The 20,705-nt window shown below is 44.9% G+C and overlaps 1 protein-coding gene and 1 pseudogene across 1 annotated transcript; both read right to left on the bottom strand.

The window, feature by feature from the left end:
- The window catches only part of LOC119397735 (uncharacterized), an 8,128-nt pseudogene extending 5,422 nt beyond the window's left edge, over positions 1-2,706 (bottom strand).
- Positions 1,334-18,803, bottom strand: LOC119397090 (chloride intracellular channel exc-4; the record flags this gene model as incomplete). The annotated part of the gene is given in 3 exon segments (XM_037664531.1): positions 1,334-4,458; positions 12,347-12,521; positions 18,600-18,803. Coding segments are annotated over 3 exon segments (603 nt in total), but the record flags the coding sequence as incomplete, so codon positions are not given.
- Positions 18,804-20,705: the final 1,902 nt, after the last annotated feature.

Raw genomic sequence — 20,705 nt, 5'->3', positions numbered from 1 at the left:
AAATCGCTAACAGCGTTGTTGCTGCTGTACACCTGTCTAGTGATCCAATATTGCGTAAATCGTCTTTAACGAACAAGGTAAAACTTCACACCGGTATTTGCGCCATCGTCCGAAGGCTTCTAATTAAAGTTCTGATTATATGGCAACCTGTTAGCTGGTTGGCGACTCCCATCAATTAAAAAACTGACAAGCAAGAATCTGCCAGCGATGCGAATAAAGGGCTGTCCTGTTAGGCAGCTAAAACAAACGCCAATGAGTTGTTTTGGAATGAAACGAATGCACTTTAAGAATTAAGGACAAAACTTTTGAGATACTGATAGATATTTCATTCAACTGAAACAAGACTGGTTACAGTGAAGGAACTTTTAATGGAATTTTTGTGCATGGGCGATTGCTGCTACTTTTTATGGACCTATAATAACAAATTTGCGAATGTATCGAAGTATTTTCAGATACAATTGGCAAGTATATCGGATGCAATTATTGCGGTAGTATCTTGTATCTACACGTCAAATACTTCTTCCCCGAGTATCTTGTATCGTATCGCGATACAACTTGAAAGCATCTTTGCCCAACCTTGGAGTTCGTACGCTGCAGCGGCTGCAGGTGGTCGCTGCGGCAGATGTTGGCACTGGCGTCAGTTCCAGCGCACATTTCCAGGGACTTTGTTCCAGCGGGCAAGTGGCGCGCTTTCTGGACGCCAGCTGGGTGTGCACCTTTCACAACCTAACCAAGAAACACTTCTGGATTATTGTTGTGACCAACACCTGTACCATTTTCTTTCCCAAGTATGCCCAAAGCTCGCATATCGTGAAATAACGTGAAAGTGCTTTTGACAGCCAAAATTTGCGTTATTTTTCATGCAGATGGTCTTTGTATTCGGAATCATTGTTCTGGGTTCAAAACCTGTACCTGAAGAATGTCATCAAAATTGAGAATGGCGACCACGATAAAGTGGTAGTAATGAAAGCACCCTGCAGCCATTTCCCCCAAGTTCTAGCAGCTTTCAGGCACGTTTCCTTTCAAGGCTATGGCTGGAAGCACATTAGGACGGTTTTTAATGCTTCTGTGACAGATGCTAGATGGAATACCCCCATCAAACATTGTTTCTGAGAAGAATGTCGCAGAGGACTGCTGCTGACACAACAGTGCTATTGGAAGCTTGTTCACCGCAGTGTATTGCAAACAGAGCAGACATGAACCATTTTTACACTCTTGAACACATTAGCAATTTATCTGCTTCAAATGTTCTCCGAATTAGTTTTTTTCTTGTAACATGGCACATCGGTAGTTTCCAAAGTGCATGTCTAGGCTACACAAAAAAACAATGGCATAATTTTCGTGTGGAGTTTATTGTTGCATACAAGCATTACAAACTGCTCAGTGTGCAAAATCTTTTTTCCACGCACGCATATGCACACACACACACACTCACACATGAAAACAAAATTCAGGCTTCTATACAAGTGTCTCAGAACAGCTTTCAAAGTTGTCCTTCCGAATAAATCATCGGAATTTACGCACGTGCCTCACACAACAGCTTCTCATTAATTTGGGCGTAAGCGCATCCTTTGACAAACGATTAACTTGACACCATGCACTACATGCATATTTCATCCCCAAAACTATGCCTCAACATCTTGCACACACCTCATGCAAACTATGCACTGCGCCTCCAGTGCTGCACTCAGGTTAACCATGCTTGCATCGTAACAGATGAATCTGGTAACAAAGGCCATGGAAGACCAGCCTGCGAGTTACATTCTCATCAGAGATACTTTTGTAGTGGTAGCAGCATGAATACAACAACTTACTGCACAGATACAATCCTAGCATGAAATGCTATAATTCAACATGTTCACCTTGTGAGCAACATCTCAAGCCAATGCCTCCTTTCAAGTATACTGAAATGTAAAGGTGACATCACATCAAGGAGCTCTACAAGCAAAAATTGGAGCACAATGCAAAGTTCTTCCAAACAAGTGCCATACAGAACACCGTACTAAACTTCAAAACTCGGGCCCAGCGTCTGTCAGCAGTCTTGCATCCAAGACCAAGGCTAGCAGGATGCGTCCCAAAATGCCTGCTGTGGTGTGCAAGGTCAACGTAGCACTTTCACCTGAATACGATCGCCTAAATTGTGCAGTGATAATGCGGCATGTGTCAGTAGCAAGCATGTCACAAAAGTATTTCAACTTTGGAAAAGTCCTTTTCAATAACACTATTGGTCTAGGATAACAAACATGGACATGTCACCAGAAGCAAGGCGACACAGAAGTCCTATGTACACGGGTGTATATCTACAACTAGTATCTCTGCCGGTTTTCATAGAAACAAAAAAAGGCACACAGCGGCTCACACAATGTGAAAGTAATCATTTGAAAGGTAGGTATGACAGAAGCCACGAGGCAATGATGATATAACGGCGCGACCGAAAAATAGGCGACTGTAGAGGCTCGCCCAAATACAAACGTGGCACTTCAAAAAAAAGTCTTCCAAGCCTGCGGTGTGCGCTGGAGGACACGGGAGCTGGACTCAGCTCAGTGCACCGAGATGGCACGTGGTATTATCGTCGTAGAAGTTAGGCTCTGAAATTCGAGCTTTGTGCATGCACTCACACAGCAGCTCCATTGCAGCAGTCTGGAATGTTGCCAGCAGCAGGGCAGACACAAGTAGAGGCACAGATGCGGGTCTCGCACACTTCATCTCTTTTCCCGTGCGAAAGTTCTCGACTCCGCAGCAATTTAATACATCATGTGCCCCGGCATACTGCCTTCTTTAAAGCGGTAAAAACGCTTCACAAGAGAACTGCATCATTGCCAATGGATTTCCAATGTAAGCTCCAACATATGTAACGCTACATTTCAGACTGCTGCGGTTCGGCTGCTTTGCACCAAGTGCAGCTCCGGAAAACTGAAAGCTGCAACTGCACCACCAAGGTTTGGCTGGCATTACAGAGCACTGGAAAGTACAGTCACAGGCTGAAGGGAGCAGCTAGCAGTGAACTATAGAACAAAGAGGACACCAGACATACTTAAAAAAATAATCAGAATATATTAACTAAATTTAAGATTCGCATGCCCCGACATTAAATGCTGACATGCTAGCAAAGTGGCCGTTGACTCGCTTCAAAAATTTCCGTTGTGGACTTCCCCTCTAAGACCGGTTCAAACGGCTGACACATGCCAGCCACCTTGCTGATAAAACGCCCTCCCAACAAGAGAAGAAAAACAGAAACTGACCAGTAAAAGCACAAACAAGGAATAGTTGAAAAAAAAAAGAGCACAAAACACTAAAAAATCAGCAGCAGCTGACATTGAGGCAAAAATTCACAGGGTGTAAACTACAGACAAATGGCATTGATTTTTCCAATTATTTCCTCTACAAGCACCCCTCTGATAAATTTTTGTCCAAGGCCAGTTAAATGAAAACAAAGGAGTGTGACAGGTGTCAATAACTTGTATGCATTGCTAACTGCTGTCCAAATCGAGAGCAGCTGACGCCAAGCTGGACGATGGAAACACTTTCCTCAACTAAGGACACACCTAGCATCCTTTCAGCGGAACGAGCCCACAACTCCATTGTAACCGTTGAGACTGTAAAATTGCAAGTCAATAAGGTGTAGCCTTGTTACACTAAAGCTGCACCAGATATCAAGGCACGTTTATTATATCCAATAATTCTTACAACTGTCCGGTATTTGAAGGGTCCTCATACTGAAGCCAAAGCTATGGATTCCCAAAAGACAGCTCAACAAGTGGAGCCCCTTTTCTCAGTTTACGTTACTGCAGAATGCAAGCACGCAGCTGCAGGTTTTGCTAACAACGCAAGTTAATTGCCTACACCTCCCATACCTCGTGCCACAATCTTTCCTACAATGCAAAAATGCGCGTTAGCACGCACTGCTGTGGCCGTTGCCTGGCGCGCAGGCAATGGCCACCACAAATGTTTGGCAACACGGTCGGTCTGCTTTGCAACCCTACTGGAAGAGCGGTCCCCTCAGCGTGCAATCAACAAACACTGCAGCAGAGGATGTCAGATCCCGCAATTGCGTTACAAGCTTTGGTGCGCACATAATCAGAACACTCAAAATGCTGCCAGTGCTGCTGACGCCAACAAATTCGGGTACGCAAAGGTCCGCGAATACTCTCCGACGACACAAGTACTGCTGGCCATATTTTCATGCGCTGCATCATCTCGTGAAAGGGTGGGCAGGAAAGGAAGGAAGGGCCCCTCAGTGGTGGTTGTTGAGCTCGGCCGGCAGCGATGTGGTGAACGTGGGCGTCTCCAGCTCCTCGTGTTTGTTCACCTTGGTGTTCTGCTGCAGCTTGTAGTGGTTGATAATGTCCTGGTCAGCAGGACACGACTGGGTGAATGCGTCCAGCTGATACATGTGGCCCATGTAGCCCCACAGTGCAGACAGCGTGCGCGGGATCTCGAAGTCCGCAAAGTACTTGCCTGAAACAAGGATAGGTCATGTCACACTCTGCTCCCGCACACTTTAAATGACACCATTTGCAAATGGTATCGCAGAACTTAAAACCCATTCTTCACTGTCCATGAAGGAACTTGAGGTACAGGAAAAAGAAAATGCACACAGTCAAACCAAACAATAAGTAACTTTACAGGTGCCACAACCTAGGCAGTCTATCCAATCAGGCAAAAGCCGTAAGTGGCTCAGGAGACACAGAATGTGACCATAGGGCAGTTTCTGTTGTTGGCAACAACATATGCGGTAGCAAAAGTATCACATTACCCATGCGACGCAAGCTGTGCGCTAAATTCTACTTAGTTCAACAGAGCAAGATCAACGACTTCTTTTAATAAATTTTGGATGTGCGAAGTAATTGGTCTGTGTATTTTTCTATTTTTGCAACAATGAAATTCTCACAAGAACGAACAAAAATTGCTTCCCTGGTGATTTCGTAAGTGAGGGATTTGACTGTATATTACTGGCTTTTTATAATAATAATAATAATATCTGGGGTTTAACGTCCCAAAACCACGATTTGATTATGAGAGACGCCGTAGTGGAGGGCTCCGGAAATTTCGACCACCTGGGGTTCTTTAACGTGCACCTAAATCTAAGTACACGGGCCTCAAACATTTTCGCCTCCATCGAAAATGCAGCCGCCGCGGCCGGGATTCGATCCCGCGACCTTCGGGTCAGCAGTCGAGCGCCATAACCACTAGACCACCGTGGCGGGGCACTGGCTTTTTATGTTTGGAGTTTATAATGCTTTCTACTGCCATCCACAAGGCACAGAGCTCAGCAGCGTAAACCAGTGCAAACATTTGCAAGCTTTGGTAGTCCTCCTGTGCATGGCTAGCCTGTGTAATTAATGTGTCATAATGTACTGTGTCTCATGACAGCTGGTAGCGGCTTCCCAATCTTAACGCCTTTCTGCATGACACCAACGTACAGCCACGGCCGGTCTGGAGGCGCGTGCTCCCTCCCTTGCTTACGGCCTGAGCAGCCGCCGGGAGTACAATGGAACTTTTTCTATACAGTCAAGAGGGCGCGCTCCGCGTGAGGGCGTCACGAGCCAACCCCCCAAAGCGAGTTGGGCCGCAGTGCGCTTCGTATTGTAAACCAGCTGTGCCCAGCCAATTTCTCGTGCTAATTACTTCTTCCGGTTGCAGGAAGCGAGTGAAGGAAGGTACAGGTGCGTGTGGGGACAGTGAGGCTTTCTCGGCACTCGGCAAAAGAAGATGCACACGCAGCGGTACTAGCAACAACAATCTTCATTTTTTAAGACTCGACCACCTTATATTCGATGGACGCGAAATTGCTTGAGGTCCGTGTGCTTAGATTTAGGTGCACGTTAGAGAACCCCAGTTAGGTCGAAATTTCCAGAGAACTCCACTATTGCGTCCTTCATAACCATATTGTGATTTTGGAATGGCCATGCTGACGAAGATATCAACGAGTGTGTCCTTGTGCTCAGTTTCTATAATGAGACGGGTAATCTCATCCTTATGGCGAGCCACTGAGATAGGGTTGACTTTGTAAGCATGATCGGTGTGGCTAGAAGTATGGCATGGCGGTGAAATATGTGGCCGGCAAATGATGCGTTATCATGATACAGGGTGTGGAAAAGAGATAATCGGGAGAATTTCCTGCGCATAGCAAGCAGCGGCATGTTCAGCGTTTCTTTCAAAGATGAAACGCTTTGAAATCGCAAGTATGATGAGACTCCTTTAAACTGTGGTCGTCACTATACAGTGCTTTAATAGCAGTTCTTTTTTCTTTTTTTTTTTTCAGTTCTTCATGCGCAATATATTGTTGCAGTACCAAGGGGAACAATCTTTTCCCCATTGAAAGGATTCTGCGAAAGCTTTTTATGTTTCCTCTTCGTCTCCGGCGTGCATTATTTCATCTGGACTCGTGTGGGCTTGGGATTCTGTATGCATGCAGGGACTCAGCGTATTGTGTTGCGACTTGGGCTTTTATTCTGTTTTTGTGTACTTTAGTGCTTGTCTGAGGTTATATGAGTGCGTCCTATTTCATGTTATTCTTACCTTGTGTTGTTTTTTCTGTTTTGAACAATGTATTATTATTATTATTATTATTATTCCTGCTACTGTGATTACGACCCACAGCTACTTGCGGAAAACAGTGGCCATCCCCATTATGCAGTGACTTTCACCTTTTTCAATATTAAAGCAAGAATTATGATGCCTTCAACAAAGAATGTGTAATTTTGTTATTTTCAAGTACAGCGACGGCCGGCATGTGCATTTGAAGTAAACGTTTCCTAAACCGTTTTCTTCCCAAAGAATAAGTCTTGCATCATTTCTTCTGCCGATCGGTGACGGATCATGCGGCCGAGCCTTCTGAGCGCGACGCACGATCGCACATGTGCGCCAAATGCAATATTCATTCCCTTACTTATTCTCGAAGTTACAGAAAACTAAAAAAAAAAAAGGCTTTGTTATAACCGCGTCCATGCTCTGCCGGGCAACAGAAGCGGGCGTATGAGCGGCCTGCGCCACCCCTTCTGAAAAGTGGAATTTACCAGAGTCCTCGTATATACTGCCGCCATGTCTCTATCGCATTGGTACCATGCATGCTATATAGAGTAACTTCAGAAAAGGCCACGGTAAGTCTTAAGCCAAGCACTCGCTGCGCGCGCTAGCCTCTGCAACGGCCGGGAGTGGGTCGGCTTAGAGCGCCCCCACGAGGTTGCGGCCACAGGTAGAAAAAGCCCCCCGTGCACAGGCCGTAAAGGAAGGAGCGAGCACACGCTTCCAGACCGGCCGTGGTACAGCAGCAAAAGTAACTCTTTCGTTACCACGCCTATTTAAATCGATCCTCAGTGATCGATGCTTTGAATCACCGATTTTCCATGTTGGATTTCTTTCTCATGCACCTAGCACCTTCTAGTAGTTAGTTGAGGCATTGTACTTTCAGAGTCAATTCAAATTTTCCTGCCTTGGTGACACAGGCATTTTCGCGAAACGTGGGTGAGTGTGCTGGTAAAGTGGACATGCCTTGCGTACTTGAAAGGAAAGCATGCCGCTTGTAATTATACTTTGGTAACATTAAAGTTCTATAATCAAATGAACCCTTACAAGTCAAATACCAAATTATGGCGTCAGCTTCGCAATCTGACAGTGTTGAGCGGTATTAATTGCCCGAAATCACTAGAGAGCTGTTAATCGGAGTCAGGCAAGATTTATTCCACCAAAACCTATTTCTGAAGGTCCGCCGCATGTACACTGTCGTCCTTTATGAAAGGGAACACGCGAGCACGCGGCCTGCGTGCTGCGGCAGCTAGCGTACAGCACCATCAACCGAGAGCTGAAGAAAGCACGTCCGCTTTTGGCGGCATCGCCCGCTGCGCGACCGAAGCCCGAGCGTAATCTAGCAGCGCTTATCCACCGGCCATGACTCGTTATTTTGTTTGCCAATAGATGACGTCAAAAGCGGGTGCGCTTTCTTTCGCTGTCGGTTAGTGGCACTGTAGGCAGCCGCAGCAGAGCTCAGGCCGCGCGCTCGCGTGTTCCCTTTCATAAAGGACGACAGTGTACGTGTGCAGCTGGCCTTTTCAGCCAGTTTCCAGCAATTTTGGTTTTGCTTATCTCGTTAACTCCGACAGAGGGCTTCATCTGGTTTCACTAGTCGCTCCCATGGCAGCAACATGACGTGCACATGGGTGCGCGCCTGCGTTGTGAAGAACGTGTGCTGCTCAAAACTACTTTGCCAATTTAGTGATGAGGACATGAGTTTCGAGTACGACGATTACAGCACCTCAGCTTCAGCCACTGACGACGACGATGTTTTGCGTCAGCTCGGGACATCCGCAGCCATTCAGCAATTGGTTTCGTTCACGGCCTCAAGCAGTCTCCTCCGCCGTGCGTGATCAGCTGCCAACCTTTGCGAGCAATCTTAGAGCTACTCTGGTTACGTGCGAGATCCACACCTCGCTCAGGTGCAATGTGCTGCCGCCGGCTGCGAAGCTTCTTTCACGCCAAGAAGGCTGCCTGGAGCACATCTCGGCCCCGCACTACGAAACGGCACGAAACGTTTTCCAACAGCGCATGATGTTTTAAATGCGAATGCATTTCTTGTCGGGCTATGTCAGGCATCCGGCGTTGTCCGCGGCGCGCTCTCCCATAGCAACAGCTGCGGGCGCGAGCGCTTATCCTCGCCTCTAGCAACCGGAGCATGTGGTGAGAGAGAGTGTAGCAGAGGGTAGGTGCAGTGCTTCACCGCTTCTTTGCCGTTCGCTCTCTCTCCTCCTTGCGCCCCACTCTCCCGTCCGCTCGCGCCTCACTCTCGACCGTTCGCTGGCTGGGCGCCTCTCAAGGCGATGGCAGAAGTCGGTGAAGGCGAATGTCTGGTGGCAACGGTACCCTCTCTCGGCGCAAGAAATGCATCATTTCCTCACGATTCCCTTCGGGGAGGTGGGGGCATTTTTTTGTTTTCTTTCACTGGAGAGGGGACCAATGCCATCTGAACAATACCAACAAATATGCTTGGATGCATATTTTAGAATGTCAACCTATGCAGAGAGAGGAGGCTCATGGAAACAGGTGGCGCCAGACGAACTGGTGAAGCTCATTGGAGTCCCGATTTATATAGGCATTGTTCACATCCCCACATCCATCTGCATTGGAACACCACTAGGCTTTTCTCATAAAAAACACATTTTGTGCGTAAAGTGTGGAGTGCGCCTGTGTCTCAGTAAAACCAGGAACTGCTTCACTGCATGGCACAAGCAATGAAGCGGTCCCTGATTTCACAATTTTTTTTAATGTATATTAATACCAGCATTGAGTATTTATTTCTTTTACTATTCCTGGGTCATTTATCTCCCAAATGTATATATTCTGTCAGCAAATCGGCTCTCTTCTGACTAACATGAGGCAGGGCATTATTTAAATTCCTTTTAGGCCACTCTAAGGCAAATAATTTTTTTGGTTGAACAACTTTTTGAGACTGCTCAATTTCAGTTCCTGCCAAGCCTGAAAGTGTGAGGTGAACCAGGTGGTTGGTTGTGGGGCCACCTTCCCTATAACCACACTGGTGGTTGTCCCAACAAGAATGGGTGCTGACACTGCATGGAGCACATGACCTGCTGCTGCCCGTGTGTGACAGGCACACCTTGTCTGCAAGGTGTTCTGTGGCTTGCCTTTTTTTCTTCTGGTGCCGGCAGCAATGAGCTGAGGCACCTCCCTGTGGCTCCGAAAAGACGTCACTTCCCAAGGTTCACAGCAACATTGCTATTTGGTAGATAATGCATTAGAGCACCCAAAACTTACTAATGAACAAGGCTGGTGCAGGCCCCTGCCCAAGAATACAATAAATATAGTGAATTACCAGAGAACTAAACTTGCGAGTATTTCAGACATGAGACAGACAATAACCCTTTGAGGGTCGAATTTTTTTTAAGAATGGTTTTCCAGATGATCAAATTACTTTATTGCGGATTTTGAATGTATGATATGTGTAAAGTTGGGGAAAAAATCTGAAAAAAATCAGGAACCGTATTTTGATGTCAGCGTCACTCAGAACTGCATAATGTTCAATCGTATCACACAGCGTAGTATTCCTTGAAACACGGGTCTACGCACAGCGCCTTATCTAAGTCTGCCCCATAAAACGTGTGTATGTTCTCGTCTTGGAGTGACGAGTTGTGTTGGCACACAAAGAGCATCTTCTCGGCGTGCAGCTCCCTCGGGCAGAGGAAACTCTTACCGAGTCTTCTCTGCCCAAGGAGAGCGAGAATACATCGTGAGCGTTGGTGATAAACAAGCTAAGAGCAGTGCCAATAAAGATGGAAATCAACTTCCACCTCCCCTGCAAGGGAGTGCTGATAAAGATAAAAATCAAGTTTCACGCGCCTCTGTTGCGATCACGCGGTGTAAACCGAAACCACAAATGGGAGTTGCCCACCGGCGTTGCCAGGGACCACACGACGCACTGAAGCTACAAATCAGTTCTGTTTATCTATGCAAGAAGGTAGCACAATCAAATTTCAAAAGATCCTTGTAAGTCCTAAGAGGTGGCAGCACCTACCAGTGAACATGCATCGCCATTACGGCGCGAAATTTCAAACAGAGGGTCGAAACCGTACCCGTGCGACAAAGACTTTACAGGACAGAAAACGACAGCCGTACACGCACAGCAAAAAGCCCTCAAAGGGTTTTAAGTCACTGAAAAAAAATACCAGGACACCACTAGACCTCCCTGAGCAATCTCAAAATGAGGCTGACAAAGGACGCACGGACGGACCGTTCGTCCGATACATATATTCACGTATGATATTCACATACGGACGGATCAAGAAACAGCCAAAGTGCCTGTGGTTTGCTAAGAAATGCTTCGCATTTAAAAATTCGGATCCCAGCAGGAATTGAACCCAAGCATTTCGCGTGGCAGTCAGGTATTGTACCACAGAGCCACGCCAGGTGTAGAAACTGCTTTAGAAAAAGACCCTATGCAGGCATAATGCCGGCAGCAACGTCAATTGTGACTGCAGTGCTGGCTATGTAATTTTATAACAAAGCAATAAACACTACATATGTAGACCTATTATGCAGGCGTCATGTCAGGTTAACATCAACTGTGGTTCTGGTGTTGGTTCTGCTTTTATAGCAGTCTAATAAGCACTACATTTGTATTTCTATGATTCTGCAAGCTACATTCCAGTGTTGCTTGACCCCGGAGGAATACACTCACAAAAGTTACATATGATATTCAGATTATCGCACAGTGGCGTGAACTTTGTTTCAATAACACCGACATCTCTGCTCTAACGTGAGTGCTGATACTACATCAGGCCATAAGTTACCATTTAAATGTCAGTGTAGTCAGCGTGCCTGGTAAGCCCACGATGTGCACACAATTACTACACTCACAAAAACACATCGATCCACCACATAATGCTTGGCTCAAAGCCAAAAAATGCAGCATATAATTACTCACTGAATGTTTCGCATGAAACTGATTCCCACAAAGCGTGGGATCTGCTCAATTTTAAAATTTATTTGATTTGTCCTTTGATGTAATCTAGACAGAAGGTCTACTGTAACAAAAAATCGCGGAAAATAAACAATCTAACACGGGCATTCACTTTGCGTTCGGCTTCTTGCCTGCTTTGCAACCGTTTCTTGAGAAGGGGTGTTTCCGAGACACTCTCCCCAGCACATTCGTGCCGCCCTCTCGTAAAAAGAATTCTTTTATTCTTTTCTGCTGTACAGATGACCACCAAACTTGGTGAGCATGTTCTTTAATGAACCATCCATCCAAAACTCTACTCTAATTTGAAAATGCATATCTTTTTTTCGAAAATCGTGTTTTTAGCCCCACATCTCCCTTTAAACGGAACAACTGCCTCAAATGTGATTGGTTTCTTAATGGAATTCTCCGCTCCTGTTGATTTCTTAGCAAACGTAACTTCCGTTAAACGGAACACATTTTCCTGGTCCCCTTCAGGTTTTGCTTAATGAGAGTCTGCAGTATTGTAAAGTGATCTATTTTGTTTTGAAACTAATCTCATTCCCTCTGGCGCTAGCTCTTCTTTCTTTGTTTTACACCTCTTAACACTGAGGTCATGGTTCCTATGCCCCACACCATCACCATTCTACACAAAGAATCGTCTGACTGAAAAAAAAAAAACACAGTCTACTTCCCAGCAGTACGGTTCACCTCGATATGCTCAATGGCAGAGGCAGTGAAGCAAGCTGTTTCAGCTTGCACAAAAGATTATAGCTGGGAGACTTGGAAGAATTTTCACTAGACCGATGAGCTATGTTTATCTTCTCTCTGTAGGTATTGGTGCTGAACTGTTTGCAATGTGTGTGCAAGCCACAACAACCCTTGAGCAAACTAGCTCACCGGCAACGCGGATGTGTTGCAGGCGGGGCATGAGCTCGCAGTCAAAGCAGCACATGGTGTCGCCAGTGAGGAAGCGGTAGCCCCCCTTGCGCAGATGGGCGTCGATGTTGCTTAGCTGGTTGAGCAGAGACTTCTTGGACTGCTCGTCCCGGCGAGTCAGCATCAGCTTGAATTTCTGCGCAAGGTACGAGAAGCTGCTTAACTTCATTCCAGTGTTTTTTTTCTTTTTGTTAGAAAAATACAAAAATGCTAGGCCATAACTCTGCTAAGATTATAGCTGGGAGACTTGGAAGAACTTTGCACTAGACCAATGATCTATGTTGCCTTGAATAGGGCAAAGTACTTGCGTCATTACATGGCAGAAACAAAGTACAAATTAAAATGCATTGAACTGACAAAAGATTTCTTCCAACTTGCACAAGCAAAGAAAGCAATGCACATTACATCAAAACGGCTCGAAAGCTGTTTGATGCAAAACGAACAGTGAGTGAATGCAAAAACAAAAAAGAGCTATGTGAAGGCAACAAAGATACATAAATCACATATCTAAACCAGCAATTCGAGGTCTACATCACTAAAACTTGAGCAAGATTATGGCAAAGGGACTACATTGGCCTGGTTCTAGCGAGATCACAAACGAATACTCTGAAACCCCCAAAGGCCACACATTGTGCAATCTCACACGATCCTCACTCACAGTAACAAACCAATTGCTCAAATGCCCTATTTTTGTGCTTTGCAGGTGCAAGGGTGGGAAAGACCAACAAGTTTCTGGAGGAGAGAAATCTTGTGGTTTAGGAGCACAGAAGCCATATACACTAACGATTTACCCACAGGCATATCTTCTAACCTACGTCTTTTCGCTGACGATTGCATCATTTACCACTCAATTAAATACACTGAAGATCACTTCGCCCTTCAAAATGACCTCATATTAATTACAAAGTGGTGCGACAGATGGCAGATGAGTCTTAACTCTACTAAATGCAAGGTTATCGCTTTCAGCCGCAAGCGCATCAATTCTGATATTTCATACCTCATAGATAGCACATTAGTATACCAGGCATCATCGTACAAATATTTAAGCATCCATCTCAAGCATAATCTTTCATGGGACATGCATATTAACAACATTACTGCCAAGGCTTCCAGGTCACTTGGATACCTGCGCCAGAACTTGCAGAACTCACCAAGCAGTCTAAGACAACTCACCTATGAAACAATCGTTCGTCCGCATTTAGAATATGCCTCATCATTGTGGTCTCCTCATCAAATTTACATGACTAACAAGCTTGAGTCTGTACAAAACAGAGCCGCTCGTTTCATTACTTCCAACCACAGCCCACATTCCAGCATAACGCAGATCAAACATGACATAGCGCTTGTGCCATTAAATCTACGTCGTTCCATTGCTATTTTATCTTTATTCCATAAATATCGCTACAGCATCAGGCCATCTCCCTTACCATTAGAAGCGCCTTCACGCATATCACGCCGCTTGCATAATCAATATAGCATTAAACGCATAAGTGGACGAACGCTTTCACTTCATCAGCACTTCCCCGAGCCATTGTTCTATGGAATGATCTTCCCGACAATATTGCATCTATCAGTACCCATCAAGCATTTCTTGATCAATTGCATAAGCACTTCTTGAAATAGTGCCATGTCGTCACCATTACTTTTTTTTTAATTATTCGCGAAGTCTTACTGCATCCTTTCTTTTGCGAGTGTGTGTTATTGGCGATAATAATTTTTTGTTCATGGAATAAGAAATGCTGTTCCTCTGTGTGAAAATGCTTTGCACTGTATACATACATATATATGTATATATAGGGTGTTTCAAGAAATGTGTCCAACCTTCTCAAAAAATCTGGAAAATCCGATATTTGCTCAGAGCTTTCAGAATTGCTTTTTCTGTAGCGGCAGGAATCTTAAGGTAGTTAAGGACATCATTTAGGACAGTAATTAAGAAAGTTACATTAATTCACTTTTTAATTAGTGGAGTTAGGTGATTGTGTCAAATGGAAGAATTGAAGAACCGAAGAATTGAAGTTCTTCATGCGAGGAACCCATCCGAGCTTTGAGATTTCAAAAAAGCATGCTCTAGTAATTGTTGTGGCGTAATGAAATTCAACGAAATGCAACGGCTTTCAACAGCGAAAGCCATCGAATTCGGTTGAATTTCATTACTTCGTAATTATTACTAGACGCCGCTTTTTCGAAATCTCAATGTTGGGGTTGCTTTCAGGCACGAAGAACTTCAATTCCCCAATTTGACACAGTCACCTAACTCCACTAATTAAACAATTAATTTAACTTGCTTAATTACTCTCAAGTCATGTCTCTAACCATCTTAAGATGCCTAGCGCTACAGAAAAAGTCATTCACTCATTTTGGACGTCTCAGAAGAATATGGCAGTTCCGTTCTTCCATGTTTCTGTTTAGGTTTCGCCATTGAATTTGGTTGAATTTCATTACTTCGTAATTATTACTGGATGCCACATTTTCGAAATCTCAAAGTTTAGTTGGGTTCCTGGCATGAAGAACTTCAATTCTCTCATTTGACACAACCACCTAATTCCACTAATTAAAAAGTTAATTAATTTAACTTTTTTAATTACAGTCCCAAATAATTCCTTTAACCATCTTAAAATCCCTGCCACTACAGAAAAACCAATTCTGAAGGCAGCAATCAGATATCGCATTTTCCTGATTTTTTGAGCAGGTTGAACACATTTCTTGAAACACCCTGTATATATTTGCTTTTTTTCCCCTGCTGTTATTTTTGCTGTCATTTGCCGTGTGTAAAAAAAAAAAAAAGGAAGATGGGAAAAAAAAAGTTCTCTAACTGCACTGTACCCTTTTTCTTCGTATTTTTTGCTTGTTATTTGTTTCCCTGTATTTATTGATGTATTTTTCTCTGATATTTTGCTTTGTACTTCCTCCCCTTACTCAATGCCCTGTTGGGCCCTGTAAGGTATCATGAATGAATAAAATAAATAAATAAACTTGTTAAAGGGGCACTGACACAAAATTTCCCAGCCGAGATATCCTGTGGGATTGATTCCCGTGAACATGCATATTGTCACGTGGTCGTGACGTCGACGTAGCAAAAGTGGTAAAGAAACGCACGTGGCAATATATAATCTATCAAATCTAAACAGCAAATGTAGCTTGGGAGGTAATTATATGAATTTCAAAATTCGCGTGGGCGATCCAGTGCTATACGTCGCACCTGCGACAGTGACACCTTTGAAGGTGATCCCAACTTCCAAGACAGAACTAATGTGGCCAAGCTGGCACAGCTAATATGAAGACATAGTTGCCATTGCACTTCTGCCATGCTTGCACCAGCAGGCTACTATTCGGCAGCTGCTCGTGAGTCCGAAACATGCACACATGTGGGCGTCTCGAGAAAATTGTTGCCGCCAGAAGACGATGATGACTGCACAGCACATGCGGTGGGCAAAACGTCAGCTGACGACGAAGGCAGTGCAGCAGTGCAGCAGTGCATCACAGTTCTGTGTGCCGTTTCACATGCTTGATGGCGTTAGTTGCACATGGCAGCTGGTTGTTCTAGGAGCTCTCCAAAACCGAAACTTGTTGGTAATAAAGAGACTAATCTGTTGTGTGCTGCAGCAAGCAGTGATGCTACCGAGGACTTCTGATTTGGAGCAATTTTTGGAGCAGCAAAATTTCCGTTTTGGAGCACTTTGGAGCAGCAAAATTTTCATCTTGGAGCACTTTGGAGCAGATAATTTTGCATCTGGGAGCACTTTGGAGCAGCGAATTTTACATCCTGGAGTGCAATACAGAAGCATATGGCATTAACATTCAAGCACCTGAGTATTATTATGGGGCTCTTACGAAGGCTAGAAATATTTCGATTCATTGCAAATCTCATGGAAAAAATCATCTCAGGAGCATAAGCGTGCGCACAGGGGGGGGGGGGGGGGGGGGGGGCGCCCCCCTCCCTAATCACCTAAGAGGGGGGGGGGGGGGCGCAAAATCTGCCCCGTACATTGACTCTTGCAGTAGCAATTATATGGACACTCTCGGCGGATTTTTGCCGTCGCCGTTGCCGTAATTTTCCGTATAAAGTCCAAATGAATGACATCACCACGCGCATTCTAGCCGCGGGTAAAAGCTCGCGAGCGCTGGCGACGAACGCGGCTGAAGCGGACATTAAACTAGCCGGCCGTCTGTCTCAGCTGCACGGACAGCGCATGAGATAACATCTTCCCGCGTGCGGGCCTGCCGTCGATTGCTCATCAAACAGAGAGGAAACGCCCCGCCCGTCTTTCGTAAGGAGCATGAAGGGACACCAGGGGAGGGGAAGGGGGGGGCGCATCTTTCGAAGGGCGCAGTCGCATGCGCGTGTGCTATCTCAAGGCATCAGGAGACGACTCGTAAACTTGCTGTGCTCTCAACGCTTACTTCGCGTTTAGAGAACTCAGAGCAAGAAAACGCTTCGGTTCCTGGAGGGGCCATATTCCCTTAAACCAGCGTTTTGTTGAGTTACGCGAGATCGGATCCAAAAGAGTTAGCTGCTAGTCTTACTTCGTTTCACAATACAATTTTTTGGTATCGCATTCATTGCTTCGCTCTTAAGCGAAACTGAGTTTTTTTAACCGTTAGCTATTGACCACCGAAAGCGAGGGGCGGACGTGTAACATGGCGTAGCCGCTTCACTGTGGGCCGTCAGCGACGGGCCCGCTACTGACAGCTGCGCATTTGCGGCTGCTCCGACCAGGAGATATGGATTTACTAATGAGATGACATTTTTAAAAAAGCAAGCAAAAAATTCGAATTGGAACCCTAGCACGTGAGCTCGAGAGGGCAGGGCCTTTTAGGGGGTATTTACCGCAGAGTGATTACAAACTCGGACGTGCTGGCGGAAGGAATTACGAAAAAGCTGTTCTGGATGAAGATCCATGAATAAAGTATATCTGAGGAAAAGTGTCAACGCGTTTCCACCGTTCGCGTGCTCTTCCATAAACGCGAAGCAAGCAAAATTCGATATTTTCCCATAGATCTACTGCGAGCGATCCCAGATTTCATTCCGCGATGTCCGGAAACAGAAGTGACAGACATTTTAGCAGCACTCATGTAGTTATTACTGAACATTGCTTTCCTTACGTGCCGTGCGACGCTTGAAACGAGCTATCAGCAGCGTTTCTGGAACAGACGACGTCCGCCGATAAATCGCCGTCGCACTTTCTCGCTACCGATAGGCCTAGACGTCACGAGCCTCTGCGGAGAGCGCGTTTTGCTGTCGAGCCGACTTGCAGAACAGAAGCTGCGTCGGCACCGTGCATGGCATCGTGGATTACTCGGAACGCACGCGCGAGTGCTATTTATTCAGCGGAATAATTCTTGGTCCATGATTGCGACTTTATAGGCAGCCCCAAGATCGAGCTGCACATGTTCTGACGCGCCGGCGGTGCGATTTTCGGTGATAGACGCCCCCAAACCCGAGACTTTGGCGCAGTTTGGCGCAGATTGCGTCGATATGATCAGGATGGCGCAGTAAATACAATTTGGCGCACTTTGGCGCAGTTGGCGCAGGAGTGGAATCACTGAGCAAGCAGTGAGCCGTGTTATGACTAACAGGCCCCAAGCAACATATTACAGCAAAAATATGCCACACCAAAATATTTGAGTCAGTACCCCTCTAACCCTTTCAAGTGCCACGTAGAAAGAACTGTCCGTAAATGCATCAAACTTGTACAACTTCATTTCAAGGCACTCAATATTCTATTGCAACAAAAATCATGTCATAATATATTAATTTATGTGTTATATTAATGAATCCTAATATTATAGTAATTAAATATCTATTAATTCTGAAGTCATTCATGCTCTGTTTTAGCATAAATAGAAGAAAATACCAGGCTAGAAATACGGTGCAAATTCATTTTCGGTTATGTCCATGTTGAGCAAAGAACAATTATACTTTTGCCGTGGCTCGCGGGAAGCGGCATGTGAAACGACTCGTCGAACGTTGTAGTACCTTCGGCAAAGTGATCATATGCAACAGTACACCGAAAAATGAAGTTAAATGAAGACAAACTTATTATGCAGGAAGTTCAATTCATCCAAAGCTCAATGTATCTTGCTCTTTGTTAGCCACTAGTCGATACAACCAGCCCAGAAACTTGTGGTGTACACGATTGTGTACATAGCGCCTCAAAGGGTTAACACTCGTGAATTATGAGAAGTTTCTAGCACTGGCCACAACGTTACTCACGCTGTACAGGTTCTCGATGACGGTGGCCGTGTCCTTGTCCTGCACAAACAGGTTGTGCCCACCGGGGATGTTCTTCATGATGTAGCGCTCAATCTTCTCATTCTCGAGCACCGCCTCGCCCCCATCAATCAGGATCGGCGGCGGCGTAGAGTCAAAGTTGGAGCGGAAATCTGGCGGAGGCTTCAGCATGTCCACGGTTGTCACCTGGAAAATATTGTTGACACTCATTCGTACACCTGACATCCATTCAGAGTTCAGTAATGTGTAACAAGTAGACTCGTTATTCTCTCTGCAACTGTAGTAGGTGAGCAGACGTGCGGCTCCACACACGCACACACACCCACCTTGCAGTTGCTCAGTGCCGGTGAATGTGAAAGTGAGATTAAGTTTATGCTGATACAAGTACGTGTGAGAGTGGGTAAGTGAGGATGAAAGTGATGTTAAGAATAATAATGGTTGGGGTTTAACGTCCCAAAACCACGATATGATTAAGAGAGACGCCGTAGTCGAGGGCTCCTGAAAGATCCAGGAGAAAGGACTGCCAACAAAAGCAATGCCGAATGCAGAGCACTGAATCTTAGAACATGGGGAGTTTTAAAAGACAGCACAGCAACCACAAATGACTTTTTGAAGGCACTGCAAGAGAGATATATTGCTCTAGTGGCAGTCAAGTACTCTGATATGTACTGTTCACATAACAAATAAAAGCAAGACAGCACTCCAAGTCAAATAACATTACGAGCTACCCTTTGTGTTCGACACAGAGATAATTCAGATAACAGGTGGCCAGAGAGACTGCCCTGTAAAAACGGAGGACATAGGCACTGGAAATGGGGCTTGCAAAGCACATGATGGGCACAGGAAAAACCCAAATGCTTCCCTGTGCTTTCGCTCTTCGTAAAGCACCAACACATACACCATACCCGCATGTTAAACAGATAAATAGACAATATGCAAACTACCAACAAATGCAATTCCATTCTTTTATTTCAGCATTCATTTTTCAAGGTACTAACGCTAAGGTAACAATAAAAAACGTCTGCCTTAGCAGCTTGAAGCATGAAAAAAAAAAAAAAAAAAAACCTGACTCTTGCATGAAATGCAGTGCTGTCAGGCTGAAAAAGTACATTTCGCAGCCTGGGGATAAAAAAAAGGAAAGACTTTCTGCAGACAGACCATCACATCTAACCACAACAGTGCCGTGTGCTTGTACGTCTCCTCTACAGGTAACCAAGAAGTGAGCAAAATATCACAAATAATCGTAAACTTAACCCTCCCAAATCACAGCATCATATATAAGACAGAACACTCCATGGCTAACTTCTAATTACAATAGGTAAGAAAAAAGTGGAACCTTTAAAACAAATTTTTTATGGTCTTCCTGCTTATTGCATTATTGTGCATGATCATGGGAAGAAACATTTCAACTTCATTTACAAACTTTCTGGCATTCAAATTACACATGTTTTAATATTGAACACACCGAATAACACAGGAGTATTAAACCAACTTTTTCAAATGCAGTCACAATGCATGTTCCAGAACTACACTGGCATGGAAATGACACCTACATAATTAAACTTAACTATAAATTAGAAGTTAGCCAGGCTTGCTGGTGCAAAGACTTCCTACAGTTAACAGTGCAAACATACAACAAAGATTAAGGGGATAGAGCAACACCATATCTAGAATGCTTATATTATAGTGCGACCTCTGTCAGAGGAACAATGACCGTACAAAGAATTATCGCATAAAGTGCCCTTGCACGACAAGCTACGAATTGCACCTTCTCAGCTCAGCATTTCCCACTGTTTGGGCACAGTTGGCAACTACTGACTGGCTACGCTCAACTAGTTTCAATTTCAGGAAATTAATGACTGCCTGGTTGATGACAATGCCCACAGTGCCCGAAATAGCCATTTTTAGAGCCCACAGTGGCAAGCAGTCGTGCATAAAAATGGCTGTCCTTATAAGTCTATGGAGCCTGTGATTGATCAAGCAATGGCTGTATTGCTCGTTGTGAATGGGTAATCACATAAGCATCCAATTTAGCAAAAGACGAAGTTTTAAAACGAACAGAAAACAGATTTTCCTGTAAACATGGAA

The sequence above is a fragment of the Rhipicephalus sanguineus genome, chromosome 6 (genome assembly GCF_013339695.2).
Source record: "Rhipicephalus sanguineus isolate Rsan-2018 chromosome 6, BIME_Rsan_1.4, whole genome shotgun sequence".
Classification (NCBI taxonomy): Eukaryota; Metazoa; Arthropoda; class Arachnida; order Ixodida; family Ixodidae; genus Rhipicephalus; species Rhipicephalus sanguineus.
The sequence above is the reverse complement of the archived record's forward strand: the minus strand, read 5'-3'. Positions and strand labels throughout refer to the sequence as shown.